The 14,661-nt window shown below is 55.4% G+C and overlaps 7 protein-coding genes across 7 annotated transcripts; 2 read left to right on the forward strand and 5 right to left on the reverse strand.

The window, feature by feature from the left end:
- Window positions 1–57: 57 nt before the first annotated feature.
- On the reverse strand, window positions 58–617 carry SETTUDRAFT_18092 (uncharacterized protein; the record flags this gene model as incomplete). Its single annotated transcript, XM_008021855.1, has 3 exons — window positions 58–360; window positions 411–438; window positions 505–617. The coding sequence occupies 3 exons, from the start codon at window positions 615–617 to the stop codon at window positions 58–60; spliced, it is 444 nt and encodes a 147-aa protein (XP_008020046.1).
- Window positions 618–657: 40 nt separating this feature from the next.
- SETTUDRAFT_29938 (uncharacterized protein) lies at window positions 658–1,830 on the forward strand (the record flags this gene model as incomplete). Its single annotated transcript, XM_008021979.1, has 1 exon — window positions 658–1,830. The coding sequence occupies one exon, from the start codon at window positions 658–660 to the stop codon at window positions 1,828–1,830; it is 1,173 nt and encodes a 390-aa protein (XP_008020170.1).
- Window positions 1,831–1,942: 112 nt separating this feature from the next.
- On the reverse strand, window positions 1,943–2,567 carry SETTUDRAFT_29939 (uncharacterized protein; the record flags this gene model as incomplete). The annotated part of the gene is made up of 2 exons (XM_008021980.1): window positions 1,943–2,497; window positions 2,544–2,567. The coding sequence occupies 2 exons, from the start codon at window positions 2,565–2,567 to the stop codon at window positions 1,943–1,945; spliced, it is 579 nt and encodes a 192-aa protein (XP_008020171.1).
- A 6,329-nt stretch (window positions 2,568–8,896) lies between these two features.
- Window positions 8,897–9,148, reverse strand: SETTUDRAFT_152514 (uncharacterized protein; the record flags this gene model as incomplete). The annotated part of the gene is made up of 1 exon (XM_008022443.1): window positions 8,897–9,148. One exon carries the CDS (start codon window positions 9,146–9,148, stop codon window positions 8,897–8,899), a length of 252 nt encoding a protein of 83 aa, XP_008020634.1.
- A 2,290-nt stretch (window positions 9,149–11,438) lies between these two features.
- SETTUDRAFT_29940 (glycosyltransferase family 2 protein) lies at window positions 11,439–12,371 on the forward strand (the record flags this gene model as incomplete). The annotated part of the gene is made up of 2 exons (XM_008021981.1): window positions 11,439–11,503; window positions 11,591–12,371. 2 exons carry the CDS (start codon window positions 11,439–11,441, stop codon window positions 12,369–12,371), a joined length of 846 nt encoding a protein of 281 aa, XP_008020172.1.
- A 49-nt stretch (window positions 12,372–12,420) lies between these two features.
- Window positions 12,421–13,447, reverse strand: SETTUDRAFT_18096 (glycosyltransferase family 2 protein; the record flags this gene model as incomplete). Its single annotated transcript, XM_008021856.1, has 3 exons — window positions 12,421–12,573; window positions 12,709–13,038; window positions 13,244–13,447. 3 exons carry the CDS (start codon window positions 13,445–13,447, stop codon window positions 12,421–12,423), a joined length of 687 nt encoding a protein of 228 aa, XP_008020047.1.
- Window positions 13,448–13,980: 533 nt separating this feature from the next.
- Window positions 13,981–14,468, reverse strand: SETTUDRAFT_162118 (uncharacterized protein). Its single transcript, XM_008022444.1, has one exon. It carries the CDS (start codon window positions 14,402–14,404, stop codon window positions 14,138–14,140), a length of 267 nt encoding a protein of 88 aa, XP_008020635.1. The 5' UTR covers window positions 14,405–14,468; the 3' UTR covers window positions 13,981–14,137.
- Window positions 14,469–14,661: the final 193 nt, after the last annotated feature.

Consider the following 14,661-nt stretch of genomic DNA (forward strand, 5'->3'; position numbering starts at 1 on the left):
GTGCCTTTACCGCCCACCCCCCCTCGTAGATAGGGCCATAAGTCTAGGTACATGCCGCTATGCGCAAAATGGCGAGGTAGATCCGAGGAGGTCGGCGTTGGCCCGTCGGTGCATCGAATGCCGAGGCCAACGGTCCCTTTTCTTGGCAAACTGCGCAAGCGACGAAACGCTCTCTCTGAGCAAAAGCTTGAGTCTGAGTCGTAGGCGGAGCAACTCGCGGTCGTTGATACTGAAGCCTTCAGCTTGCAGGGTATCCACCATGTCCTTTTGCGTGTAGTTCTGCTCCCATAGCTGGTGCAGCCGCGCGACGAGGGCGGGGTTCTTGTGTGCGGGATTCTGCTTGCTCGGAAAGTCCCATCGCTGCCGTTGTGTCAATTGTCGTGGAATCTGGCTCTCTACTGGCGACGCACCTTGAACTGCGTCTGAAACGCCCGCTTGCTGGGGAAATATCGTCAGCATGGTGATGGGCGGTAGGTACACGGCGCAGCAATGGATGCAGCCTACCTTGGGGTAAAGCCCCGGGCCTCCCAATACGATATCACTTCTTCCAGACTCCTGCGCTCCTCCACATACAGCCGATAGCACACGGCCTCCTTATCGTCCCAGGAATACACCATGGCGGGGGGGGGGGGTGGCGCGACGCGGTAAAAACGGACTATGACGGCAAACTATGGCAGGCGTTTCGCTAGATCGAAGAAGACGACCAGCGCCGATGGACGGATACAAAAGAAAACGAAGAAGGAGAGGGCCAAGGTCATTTCGAACAGAGGGCTCATCAATCAGCTGGGGAACGCGATACTGGCAGATTCTACGAGTGAAGATGACAGCGAGGTTGAGCAGCAGCCCGAAGAGCCTTCGGAAGAAGCACGACCCATCATACCCGATCCCGACACCGAAGGCCTGAGTCCAGAGGAGGCGCTTCGAAAACAACTGCGTCAGCAACAGCTCCAGGCCGAGAGTGATGAAAAATGGCGTACGCGGAAACGACGACGTCGAACTCGCGGCTGGGCAGGACTACCAGCTGATGCGCCTGGCGAGCCTCCTCGATTTCCGTCTGAAACGACAATCGACGAAGCCAAGGCGTATCTTGGCCTAGACAATGACATGTACCGCCAAGTACGTGAGTGTTTTCTTGAACTGTGCAAGGCACAAGAGGTCGTCAAGAAGACGGTTGCTGGACCGGAGAAGTGGGCGCAGATAGTACAGCAGCTGATCAAAGAGAATGCACATTTGGCAGAAGTCTTTGAGCAGGAGCCCGAAGTTCTGCAAAGTCACGATGCGTTGTTTCGGCCAAAAGGCCAGCGGGCACTGTCAATAGATGTGATATGCATGGATGTCACGAAGCGGCTACGGACCATGGATACACGCATGACTTTGGCGGATGCGAAGAATCTCCTCGGACTGAATCCCGAGCAGACAAGACATGTACGAAGCGCCTTTGCCGAGAAGCTGAGGACAGATCACTTCACCAACAAACACGAGGCGGGCGAAGCACACTGGACAGAGTTGAAGCAGGCTTGGGTCAATGAGTCTGAGTATCTCGTCAGGGCGCTTGCACAAGGCGAAGACCATCCGGACTATGCGCAGAAGCTGAAAGCCCTCGAAGTATTGGCTCGAGATGTGATGAAGAGGAAACAACAGGAGAGGACATCCAAAGATCCCAGCAAGAAGCGACAGATTCATCAAGGACCAGGCCCAGGTCCCGCGCCGCCTGTTGTCGCTCCACATCCAACAATACTCGGCAACAAGAGAAGACCGCACACAAGTCTCAGCCGTGAAGAACTCCCGGAAACAACCTACACAGCCGCGCCTTCACTAAAGAAAAGGTAATCCAACCATAAAATTCATTTATAACTCTCACTTGCAATATCTACATTCAAATCACCCTACTAATCTCAAGTTCTCAGCAAAACACCGACCCCCCCCCCAAAAAAAAACTCTCCTAAACATAACAAGCCCCCTCACCCGGACCCAACAGCACCAGAAACGTCGGTTTCCCCTGCCCAGCGCCCTGTTCACTACTACTCTTCGCATGCGTCAAATACGCGCCCAACTCCTCATCATTCGCAATATCTACAACAACGTCTCTGCCGTCCTGGCCCGCACCAGCACCAGCACCAGCACCAGCAGCTCTGTGCAAAACCAAGCCTTCGAGCTTATGCACTACGGTACCCGGATGTTCACGCATGGCGAGGTCACGCAGCTGTGTTACAGACGGGGCCTGGAGAATGGAGAGCCAGATGGATTTTGCGGGCAAGGGGGTTGACGAGTGGGGGTGCAGGCGAAAGTAGACGGGTAGGGGCATGGGGATGTTGGAGGCGGGGTAGTATTGGTGTTGGTAGTGGTCGAGGGAGCGCTGGGGCGTGAGCTGGTATTGGCCGGGTTGGTAGTGTTGCGGACTTGGGTATTCGGCGACGGGGAGAATGGCGGCGTCGCTGGCGGCGAGGAGGAGAGACGGGTCGATTTGCAGGTCCGAGGTAGCAGGCTTCTTTCGTTTCTGGGTATTCAGGGGGTGTGAAGAGAGCGTTGTGTATACCACTCACTGATGCATAGTTACCCTCAGACATTGACACTGGCACCCCCTTGTATATAATTTGCTCTCTGATGTAAATCCACGGGCACTTTACCAAGTTTACAAGTACATACACCCACGTCATTCTTGTAATTATCAAATGTGTCTGTGAATAAGAGTATGTCTCTACGCCCTTTACACTCCACGGCTTGCTCACTGCATTAATAAACTAATCAACTAGCTGACTCGTTCGTATCCATCCCCCTCTCACTCTCCAAGATTATACAAATTCTCTACAATCTCACTCAACTTGATTCCACCATGATGCCTCCTCTCTGCACCGACATACCAAAACAAGCAAGTTCCTCCAGCCCACATTTCCACCATCCAATCCAACCCAATACCGAGCCTACTTTCTTAACCGTAAAATAAAATACCAATCCTTGCACCCTTCCATTCCTTCCTTCCCCACTCAGCCTAGCTTTCGGCGCCCTCCGAACTGAATCCCCGTAGTATATCATTACCCGCCCCAAGACGCCGCCTCCAACGCCTGCAGCATGCACGCGAGTCGGTGACCCTACCCCCTGAAAAAGAAAAAACAACAACAACAACAACAAAGTCCACGAGTCCAGCACGGCTATTCCCGAAAGCGGGCGAATACAAAAATTTCGCCTCCGTTCCATTCCAGCCAGTACCTTACCTTACCTTACCCTTAGTACGACTTCCTCAGCCCCCCGTTTGCACACTCCCGTATCTCTTTTTTCTTTTTTTTTAATGCCTGACTCGAGCAAGCACGCACGCATGTACATAAGAAAAGAAAAGAAAAGAAAAAAGTCCAGTCGGAGTAAAAAAAAAGCCGGAGTAAATATACAAGTACTCGGAGTAAATAAAGTTATGTAAACTAAAGTAAAGTAACGTACTCGGAGCCCGCGGCGCCTCTCCCCCCCCTAACCCCCCCTACCCCCCTCACCTCGCATCTAAGAATCTAAGATACAAAGAGAAGAAAAAAAGCCACACAGCGGGGGGGGGGGCAGGAGGCAAGGGGGGTGGGTGGGTAAGTAAGTACGCCTTCGGATAAGGTACATACATGAACATAGACATACAGATATGGAGAGCCAATGGATGCGTTGCAGTGACTTCCATGTACATGTACAGCTACATGTACCGCTACATGTACACATTCACATTCATATCTAGATATACGTACAAACACACCTACCTCCCCCCCCCTAACCGCAAAGATAAACAGCATTAGAAAGACCCAACTCGCTACTACATCACAAAACACTCCAAAAAGAAAAAAAAATACTCCTCCCCAGCACGTAGTTTTTCAAATAATGTTGTTGTTGTTGTTGCGCACCAGAGTGTTTTCTTCAACATTGCCACGCTGAACAGCAAAGCTCGAACAAGAGAGTGGGGCTCTTATTTCTTCCTTTTTCGGGTGAGCTGCGGGCAGGAGTTTGGGCTGACACTGGGTGTGGGTGGGTGGGTGGGTGGGGAAGACAAGGGAAGACAAGGGATGGCGACGGGTGTGTGCGGGCACAGACATGGACACGGGTGTTGTGTGTGTGTGTGTGTGTGTGTGTGTGTGTATGCGAGTATTGCGTGACGTGCATGTATGTATGTGTCTGTGTGTATGTAAGTGTGTGGGTGGGTGGGTTAAGTGAGTGGATGTGGTTCTTCCAAACCCACTTTGACTGTTAATTGTACACCTACGACCATGTACTTCTGCTCTGTATCCATCTTGCCTTCACACTAGATACTAGTTGTGTTCCCACCCCTACATGTATGTACGTGTATGTATTATGACGAGCAGCAGTAAACAGTGGATCCAACTCCCACTCGCACTTGTATACTCGTGTTTAAAACGCAGGAAAAATCCTACATATGTGTGCACTTACAGCAAGCATGTACATGTGTACATGTGTAAGTTACTACGGACACGCCCAAGTCCCCCGACTGCAGCGCACCCACACCCACACCCACACCCCCGTCCGGCGTTAGCCTCCGCCACCCAATCCCGCGTCTTGTATTTTCTTCTTGGATATATTTTTTTTACAAGGGCTGCAGCATTGCTCGCCTTTCCTTCCCTTGTTTGAATCGTGTGGCGCACCTGCGGCTTAGTGGATGGATTTCTTGTGCTCTTGTGCTTATGCTAGTGGGTCGGCGGGTGTCTTGCGAAAGGGCAAAAAAAAGAAAGAAAAAAAAAACATGGATATCATGGGTTGATCGCAAGGGGCGGCGTCGGGGGGCCCTTACCCTTACCCTACCCTACACTTACCCTGCTACCCATGTCGGCTATGCAGCAAGGGGTCGCATCCGGTGGGCAAGGGCTATATGTGCATGTGTGATTTACAGGGGCAAAAGCGGGTAAGAAGAGTGTTGGGAAAGCGAGTGAGTAAGAGAAAGAGAAACAGGAGAGTATGATCAAGTTTTTCTCTTCATCTTTCCTATCTACTCTGTATAATCTGGTAGTGACCAGAATCTGCATCAGGCTGCGAATCGGCAGTGAGTACGGGTGTGGGTGTGGGTGTGGAATTTAGGACGAGATAGGAACTTCAAAAAACGCCAGGGATGCGTTTCCATCGAATTTGTTTACTGGAAAATAGCCAAGGGGTCTGCCGATGGGCCGTTCCCAGAAATCACGCCTGAATGGATCTTGTGGCCTCGTCCCACACACACAACCCCCCCGCGTCTCGCAGCCTAAATTCCCTCGGGGCCAATGACACCCCTACTTACAGCCTTGCATGATGCTACTGGCCTGCAGGCCAGTCTTGGGAGGGTGTGTGTATGCATGTGTATGCGAGTGTGTGTAGGTGTGTCTGGCAGAAGAAGAAAAAAATCTTTTTTCTTTGCTTTTCTCGCCAGCATGCAAGTCGACATCCAGCAGCAATTCCAAGGCTGCTGCAGTGATCCTCGCAGATGATCTAGGGCCCCAAAGGTATTTATGGTCGCCTGGCGCGTCTAACACTATCCGCAGGTGGCGATGGATGCGGGTAACAGCAGGATCGTGAGAGCAGAAGAAACCCCCCTATTGTGCCTGCGCTGCACCACCAAGCAAAATCACCCACGTTCTCCTAAATAAAAGCGGCGGTTGTGCAACTCAAGTTGCAAAGAGGGGAAAAAAGGCGAGAGCTGGATCCTGGTTAGAAAGTGTCTTGCATTCCTAGCCTCGTATCCTCGAATGGCTACCCTGGTATGTGCGTGTATGTGTGTAATCCCTCTCATACTGGAAGTGGTGTGCTGAGCTGCGCGCAACAGGAGGGTTGGACCTTGTATAGCCTCTTCGTTAGTTGTCTAGCTTGTAAATAATGGACCTGCCGATTTGGTGGTCCAAAGGCTTTCTTATCACTTGACCCTTTTTCCCATACATACCACAGATAGGAAGGGAAATAAGTGATGCGACACAAACCATGCACGCTGCTGCTAGCACTATATTACCGGATAGGATAGAACGGTAGCGTGTCTGTGTGGCTGCGGAGTGAGCCGATAAACGCCCTCGTAATATGTGACACGTGAAAATGCGAAATGTGTGGCTGGTGTGACCCCGGATCTTTGCATGACCAATCGACATGTGCTGCTGGATAGTAAGTTTGACATGCGAGCACATGGTCTGCAAACCATGGTTGAAGCTCTATTTGCCGCTTCATGGCGTCGCTTCTGTTTGCAAATCCAGGGGGTTGCAGCAATGGACAGGTGTCATAAGAATGCTCCAAAGGCTGAGATTGTGCTCCAAAAATCTGCAAGAGGGCAGCATCTGCGATGAAAGGCTTCAAGGATATTCGACAGGGCCTAGACCTGTTAGGCATGTCTGCTTGGATGCTGCTGCATGCATATTCGCATGGGTCCGACGCGCGGCCGACTGAAAAAAAGGCGTTGTTCGATACGAGGGCATAAGCAGTATGCGTAGATAATTGCCACAGAAAGTTTCTGTATACGCATGGGCTTATCATCTCGATGGTCAATCTAGAGTCCAGCCTGGGGGAGACCAGTCAGTTGATTCTGAGGGAGGGAAATTTGAGCCTTGTCAGACCTGCCAAGCTAACGCTGTTTTTCGGTAAACCACAGCGGCGTGGCGTGCCGTATGCACGACATCAAGGGCACATCGCCTGATCCTCTATTCGTCGATCGCTCGCATCGCTTAGAAAACTTTTGTAATGGGGGTGCGTGTGGCCTGGCGAAACACTGCGCCAGATTGCCATGTCCCACTGGGCCTCCCCCCCACTACAGAGGGTCGACGTAATTGCCCACCAACTAAAAGGCTTGGGTCGACGTTGACTGAAAAAAAAAACAAGAATCCACTTGAAGGTCGTAGCAGTGTAATCGGCTCGAACGCGGCCGATGGAAGGGGGGGGGGAAGAGGGGGGTGGCAGACGAACAAAGACAAGAAAGAGGGCTTACCAAAGTTCCTCTGGTAAGGATGCAGCTAAGGGCTTTTCACACCGTTCGCGAAAGGTAAGCAGGATCATGGCTGTCCGGCCAGCCTTGAGGCCCTCCGAGCGATGGAGCGGCTAGGAGTCTGCAGATGGCTGCAGATGTGGTTAATGACATCCATGTCCACCCTGGCCCCAACACTGTGAGAGTTGCGTTGCAGCGGCCCTCAATCTCCGGTAGTGCGGGAGATAATCCATATCATTCGAGACAGGCCAGCAGCCGTGGCGGTACGGCCGAAGGGGCTGGCCAGACAGCTGGAACGATGCGGTAGACGACGGAAAACAGCAGCTGGGAGCTGTCGCGCGCCCCTCTCTCTTGCTCACCCCCTTGGCCGTGGGTCGAGTGATCAGCCGGGGGGGCTGTTGCAGTGCCAACGGAATGACGTCTGAGTCCATCGATAGCTCGGCAGCAGGATGGTGTGAGTGTGTGGGGAACGAACAGGGCAAGGGTGCCCGCCCCCCAGAGTGTTTAGAGCATTTGGAGACGGGCGATCCGAACAAATACCGCAGTCCTAGGCAGGCCTCCAGGGATGGCGCTCACAACCCTGGCCCCAGCGCTGAGAGGCGTGCGGCGCTTCTGCCAAAATCTGACCCTTACAGGCGCTGGTGCTTACCATGTCGCTGTGCGCTTGGCTGAGCCCGTCGCTAAATACATGCTGCCAGTGGGTAGTGCGCAGGGTGTGAAATAGAGCACCCCATGTGACTGTCCAGCGCTAGCCGTCTAGTTGAGTGTAGCTCGCCAGGCCAGCAACCACCACTTGCCTGCCGTGCTAAGTCGACCCTATGCGCTTTGTATAGCAGCTACTGGCGATACCCGGCCTACTCCAGCAGATGTGCACCCCAGAGACCTGCCTGCTGACACCGGCCGGATCTGTGCGCGCGCGGTAGGCGACAAGGCTGGACTGCGTCTCTCTCCATCGTCATCATCACCATCATCACCAGCAGCAGCAGCAGCATCCGATGGACTAGGGCCATGTTGAGTTATCACTGACCGGACAGGACAGGACGGTTGACTGTGCATGTTGACAATTGTACACATGGCTCAACAAGCGACGCTAGATACTCGACAAAAAGCCGCGACACTTTCCGTAAAGCACTTGCTTGGCCAATGCCCTTCTGTTTTGCAAGCAATCTCAAAAGGCGTAGTCGTGTGCTGCTCGGAACAGGACAGGGATCTCGATCTCTGTGGCAATGATAGCGACGTAAAAGATTTGCAAGATCTTGCGATCACAAGCCCTGGAAATGTCTTAGGGAACCCCCCCTCAACTCACCAGCCTCTTCTGGTCGGCAGTTCCGTTGCTGTCACACCAGTATTCCGTTTGGGTCACGGCGAGGGAGTCGAGCTCGACACCAAGCAAAGCTTGTTTTTTTTTTGCAAAAGTTGTGTCCAAGGCATGCTGCGGATCCCGCGCGAGTCAAGGCAGGATGGCTATCTTGTACTCTTACAACCTTGTTACATATTTGGCAACCAGTCGGACAGAATTCGCTTGCCGGTTCAATTTCCATTGGCTGCAAGTGACAGTGAAAAGTTTTAAGGCTGGTCAGCCTTGAATCAATATCCCGTTTCTACTAATATACACGGCGCGGGGGGGTTCCGTTTCCTCATGCAAGACATGGCGTCACCGATGTAGAGGTTCGGCGCACATTTTACAAGGCTCCTTGACATGGGAAAAAAGAGCAAGGTCAGTTGGCTAGACTCCAGGTGTGTGAGCACTATACGAGCTGCGAGGCAGTCGCGGTGTGCGTGGTTCGCGACGACATTTGGTCAGTGGGCAGAGCGAGCCCGCTGCTCGTGTTGCAACTGCAAGTAGTAAAGAGGTGCTGGTTGCTGCGAAAGAGAAGTATCACGGTTGCTAGCGGCGTCGTGGTGTTTGAGGCTCTACATGCGCGGCCAGTGTCTTTGGACGAACCCTGCCTCTCATTATGGCGCGCAGAAGCGCGCAGCTGCATGTTAAACAGCTACAAGGCGCTGGCCTTCGCGAGGAAGCGGCAGGCGATCCGCAGCACGCGGAGGATCAGCCTTCCACACCCCCATGCCTTGTGGTATTTGATGACGCAATTTCCCAAAGAGTCTTGACAGGTGTACGCCGGCGGGAGGTGAGTTTGCCGTATCTGGACGGGTTGCATGGCCCATGTAGCGAGTAGGGCATCTGGATAGCATGGCCACGACAGCGTTGCGAGCATCGGAAGGCGACGCCAGCATGGGATGCTTGCTCGTACGATAACGGGGGCCCGAAAAGAGAGTCCGAAAGGGTTTTTGCAGTGTCTAAATGCAGACATGGACGGAACTGACAGGCAGGATTCCATGCAGGGAAGCGCCAACCAGCAGCCCATCTGTCGTTGGATCGGTCGCAGGATGGACGCGCGCGCACCCACCTTGGTATATTACATGCAGCATGCACAGCCAGCCTCTGAGCATGGCGGGAGAAGGAGGTTATTGGGCGCGCGTAAGTGATTCCGCAGGCCGAGGATTGGATCTGCAAGAGCATGACAGCAACCCCGTCTCTGCAGCGTCGTACATATGCCTGAAGTAGGTGTTGCTGCAAGCGGACGTGGACGAGGTACTTGTTGTTCCGGCGACGGTACCTTTTGCAAGGCGGCTGCCCCCAGCGGCACAAAGGAAATTGATTGCGGCACGTCCGTCGACGACTTGCCGCTGGAAAGGGCAATGTGGCCGACGAGAGAGCCGTCGGCTCATGTAGGAGAAGCACACGGCACTAGTGCTTTTAGATGGCTGGAGCAGCAGCAAGCAGGAGCAGCAGCAGCAGCAGCAGCAGCCGCCAGCAGCCAGGGAGGCGGCGACGGGCAGGTTAGGCCGGCGAATCACATGACATGGGCTGCCCCCAGGGCCCCAGGGCCCCAACGTCGCCCCGCGGCTGCAGCGTGGGAGGAGAAGCTGCTTCGGGTGCAGAGGTCCGGATACGACGACAATTTTTTTTCGTTACTCGATTTTTCTGGCTGGGATTATCTTTTTCCTTTGGTCCATGGATCAGCGGCCAGGACAGCCAGACACGCAGGCGGCGCCCCCACATAGATACATGCATACACAGATGGATACACGGAGAGGCAGCAATCGGCAACAGCGAGGGCAGCCGCCGCCGTCGGGTGTGTATGTGGCGGACGTGGACCACCGGGGGCGCAAGCGATGGATTGGCAGTGGCGGGAGGGCAATGTACGGACGGAAGCTGGAGACGCCAGCCCTGCGGCCAACAGACTGAGGGCAGCGCCTATCGTCGCCATTGCGGCCGGGCAGCTAGAGTCCGCTTGCAGCGGCTAGCGCATGGGGCACTCTAAAGAGGAGTTGGAGTGGGCAAGACAGGCCTAGAGCGCTTGATCTCAGATGGTGTCTGGCGCCAAGCGGGGTCGCAGAGTGACGAGGACCCATCGATCATCAGCCGCATGGCCGTGAGCGAGCGAGGGGGCCCGTATTTTGCGGCGGGCGTCAGGAGGACTGCTGCGCCCTGGGCGGCGGCGGCGGGCGGGCGTGTTAGGCGGGCGTGGTGGGTGAGCCGGCGGGCGAGTGAGTGAGTAGGCGAGCGAGGAGGTGTAGTGGGAAGTAGTGGTGGTGGTGGTGGTGGTGGTGGGTTAGTGTGAGTGAGAGAGTGAGTGAGAGAGTGAGTGAGAGAGTGAGTGAGAGAGTGAGTGAGTGTGAGTGAGTGTGGTAAGAGTGGGCGAGTGTGGGTGGGTGGGTGAATGAATGAATGAGTGAGTGAGTGAGTGAGAAGCGTATGTGTGTGGGTGTGTGTGTGTGCATGTGTGTGTGTGCGTGTGTGTGTGCGTGTGTGTGTGTGTGCGTGCGCGAGTGAATGGCGCCATGAGGTGAGCGTGTATTAGTGGGGAGGCAGCAGAGGGAAGGAGGGGGGCGGCGGCGGCGCGAGGGGAGGGAAGGAGCCACTGGCACACTCACCTCAGTCGCGCGCGCGCTCTCACCCTCGCACTGGCACGGCGCTGTCTCGTGCCCTCGCACCCCCTCCCTCGTCGTGCAAAAAGCACCGGAGCAACCGCGGGGCGGTTACACTGTGGCCCTGGTCATCAACACACAGCACACGGCGCAGTCGATCCCTGGCCGCGCTGCATCTAGGGTGCCTTGGAGTATGCGAGCGATTCAACGGCTGGCGGGATCCAAGCATCCACGGATGACGCTTTGGCATAAGACCGCATGTGCTATTCCCGACTCGTCGCCCGCCCCCCTCCCCCCACTACGCCCCCCCCCCGGTCTCTGGAAATTCGCGACTACCTCATGCTCCAGCCATGTTCACACTACCCCAAAGTCTGCTAAGGGAATCTCATGCAGCTTAAACAGCGCCGGGAAGCGAAACATGTCCTCGCCGCCCTAGCCCGCTCGCAACCATGTGTTTAAATACCTGTCACTTCCGCCTCTTCCCCGATGCAAGCGGCTTTTCACTCCCACCATTCGATGTGATCTTCGTCTACCCTACTCCGTCGTCGTCGTAGTCACCCCTTGCGCCCTACCACACTCGTTGGCCGCCGTCATGTTTCCCTTTTCCCTGGCCCTGTTCCCCAATTGGAGCTGGCTGTGTATCTTCTCGGTGCTTTTGTATGTCGACTCGCGCCTCGTGCCATGTCTCTACCTACCTGCCATATACCCTACCTCGCCACGGCCCTGACTGACTCGCTGCCGCAGTTTGTTTCGATATGTTAGACTATGGGTCAACCTGGCCAGCAACTGGACCTACACGCCCATGCAGCCCGTCGACGACCCCACAATCACCTCCAAGGACATGACCGTCATCATCCCCACCGTGGCCGAGGATCTCCAGCAGTTGAAAGAGACGGTCCAGAGCGCCTACCGCCTCGAGCCCTTTGAGCTGCTGCTCGTGACGCCTGACTCGCGCGTCAAGCGTGTCTATCAGATGGTCGAGGAGCTGGGCAGCCCCAAAATCATCCAGGTCCTGTCCGTCAGCCAGGCCAACAAGCGCCGGCAGTTGTGTCGCGCCATTCCCGAGGTCGAGACCAAAATCACGCTGCTGCTCGACGACGACGTCTGGCTGCCCGAAAAGTTCACCAAATGGATACTCGCTCCCTTTGAGGACCCACGCGTCGGCGGCGTCGGCACCAACCAGCAGATTCGCCGGTTTAACCGCTCCAACATCTGGGAGTTTTTGGGCGCCATCTACCTGGTCAGGAGGAATTTCGACTGCACTGCCTGCAACTGGATAGACGGCGGCCTGCCCTGCCTGTCCGGCCGCGCCGTAGCCTACCGTTCCGAGATTCTGCAAGACCCAAACTTCACCTACGGCTTCACCCACGAGACGTGGGGCAGCGACCATTTCCTCAATGCCGACGACATGCTCCAAAATCAACCCATCATGCGTCTAACAAAACTACTGCCGTCCAAAAGTGCCGCCGAGGCGGCGGCGGCGGCGGGCGGGCGGCGGCGACGGCAGCCGACGAGGTCGTCGTGATAGCGGCCTAGAATGCAAAACCAAATAGTGGAGGAGAAAAGTGTTTCGTCTACTTCATCATCGGGAATCCGGCGCATCGCTCTCGGAGGACGCGTCCGCCAGGCGGAGGCGTCAGGGGAGGCGTAATCGCTGCCATCGGCGGGATCGGCAGCATTCTGATGTTGTCGTCCGCATCGGCGCCCTCGCGGGTGCCCCATGTAGTCTAATTGCCGTCTAGGTCAGCCACAAATGCACACCAACGTGTACGCGTCTTGACGCAAACAAACAAAACAAACAGGGCCACGGGCAAGACGCGCCGTGGGCCCCCCACCCTCCAGACTCGCGCGGTAACACATACCTCTGTGACTGTTATGCACCCGTAGAGCTTGATCAGGTTGTGGAAATAGCCAAACAGGATCGAGACCGGCACAAAGCGGACATCGCCGGGGTTCCGTAGCAAATGGGGCACTAGCTTGATCGTCTTTGCAAAGACCCAGTGCGCGATAAAGAGCGCCCACAGGAGCGAGCGTTGCCACTTGTCGGCGCCCGACAGCTGACCCTCGTCTGCTGGATAGTAGCCAGCCTCACAAAAGGCCAGGTAGGCCGAGGCGAGCAGGGCACAGTCGAGCAGAAACGCCCATTGCGTGACCGTGGTCTGGAAGACGGCGTACAGCGACCAAGGGTATCTCTGTTGGACACGCGACACGGTTAGCAACACTACGAAACAGGCGTGCAAGGCCGCCTAGGCAGAGTGGGTAGGCGAGTGGGGGGGGGAGTAGCATGTGTGAGTGAGAGAGAGTGTGAGAGAGAGAAAGGAAAAAAAGAGGGGCTGGCTTGGCGGCCAACGACGCGAAATTTGTGCAAATATTGGAAGAGGGAAAACTAGCACTCACCATCCACATGTAACCCTCGGTCAAGCTAGTCAGGTTGCTCCTCCAGTTGGAGCGGACCCAGCGCAAGCACTGACGCAGATACTTGGCGTCGTCTTCGAGCGTCGTCTCGACCTCGCACTCGCGGTGGTTCTGCATCTGGATGCGCCAGTTGTGCGAAAACAGCCAGCGGGTGATGAAGTTGTCGGCCCGACATGTCGACGGCATGTGTCTGGGTAAGAACAACAGCATTTGGGCTTGTTTGGCCGTCACGTTTGATTTTGATTCTTCTTCTTCTTTTTTTCCTTAATAACTTGGAGCACGGCAGCTCACGGATACCACCAAAAGGGACCTGGTTGGATCATGCATGGTGTTTTGGAGTTTGATGGCCATGGCCGAATTTGCAGCGTCGTCTTCTTGTGCGCCGTGTTGGGCGATACCCCCCAACGATGTAGTTTATGCAGAAACAAAAAAGTCGCAATGGCACGGAAGTTTTGGAGTCCAAGGCAACAGGACAGGCTGTGGTCCCTTTTCGTCTCGTCTTCCAAGTAACAGCATGAAGGGGGGAGCGGAGGGGGGAGGGGGGGAAAGGGAGGCATGGGTGGTGGATGGCTGGATGCGGCACAGCAGCAACCCTGGTCAGGCGTGCTACCTCCCCTACCTACCTACACCTACATACATACATAGGCGTGCTACCCGCGCGCTGCACGGCCTCGAGGTAGCGTGAACCATCACCCGCTCTCGCCTGGAGGATGGCTTTGCAGCTGCATCTGGAGTCTGGGCCGTGTCGAAGACAGTTGGCGGCACGTTATCTCGACTGGGACGCGCTACGAGGGGCATGGCAGCAGGGCAATGCACCCGACGAACCACTCCAAGACGGCAGGTGGAAGGGGCCATTGCCATTCCCATGCCATGTGTCTATCTACCGCATGTACCTAGGGTGCGCGAGGCGACGGGGAAGGGGAAGAGAGGGTAGGTGGGCTTGTTGTCAACGCTCGTCGGGGCTGGTGCTGTGGGCGTGGCCGTCGCCTCTGCCACTCCCCACCCGGGACTACTTCGTATCTCCGCTTCCGGACTTTGCTCGCCGCTCGCCGCTCGCTTCTCGCCTCTCGCCTGCCGCTTGCCGCCTGCATCGCGCTGCACGACCAGCACCTTGGCCTCCGCTATTCCCATTTCCACGCCCATGGCCGCTGCTAATAGGTGTACTGCCACTGCCACTCCGTCTATGACCGCGACTACTTGCTACTACTATTACTACCACTACCACTACCACCACTGCTACCACTGCTACTACGCGTGCCCCTACTACGGCCACGGCCAACACCACCACCACCACCACCATTGCCATCATCATCATCATCATCATCATCATTATCACCATCACTATTTTATCATCATCAGCAGTAGCAGCATCATCGCCATCGTCATTATCGTCATCGCCA

The sequence above is a fragment of the Exserohilum turcica genome (assembly GCF_000359705.1).
Source record: "Exserohilum turcica Et28A unplaced genomic scaffold SETTUscaffold_1, whole genome shotgun sequence".
NCBI lineage: Eukaryota > Fungi > Ascomycota > Dothideomycetes > Pleosporales > Pleosporaceae > Exserohilum > Exserohilum turcicum.

Bases quoted from the DNA above. Each gene is read 5' to 3' on its own strand.
- SETTUDRAFT_162118 (XM_008022444.1), bottom strand. From the start codon at position 14,404: ATGGGCGTGGAAATGGGAATAGCGGAGGCCAAGGTGCTGGTCGTGCAG.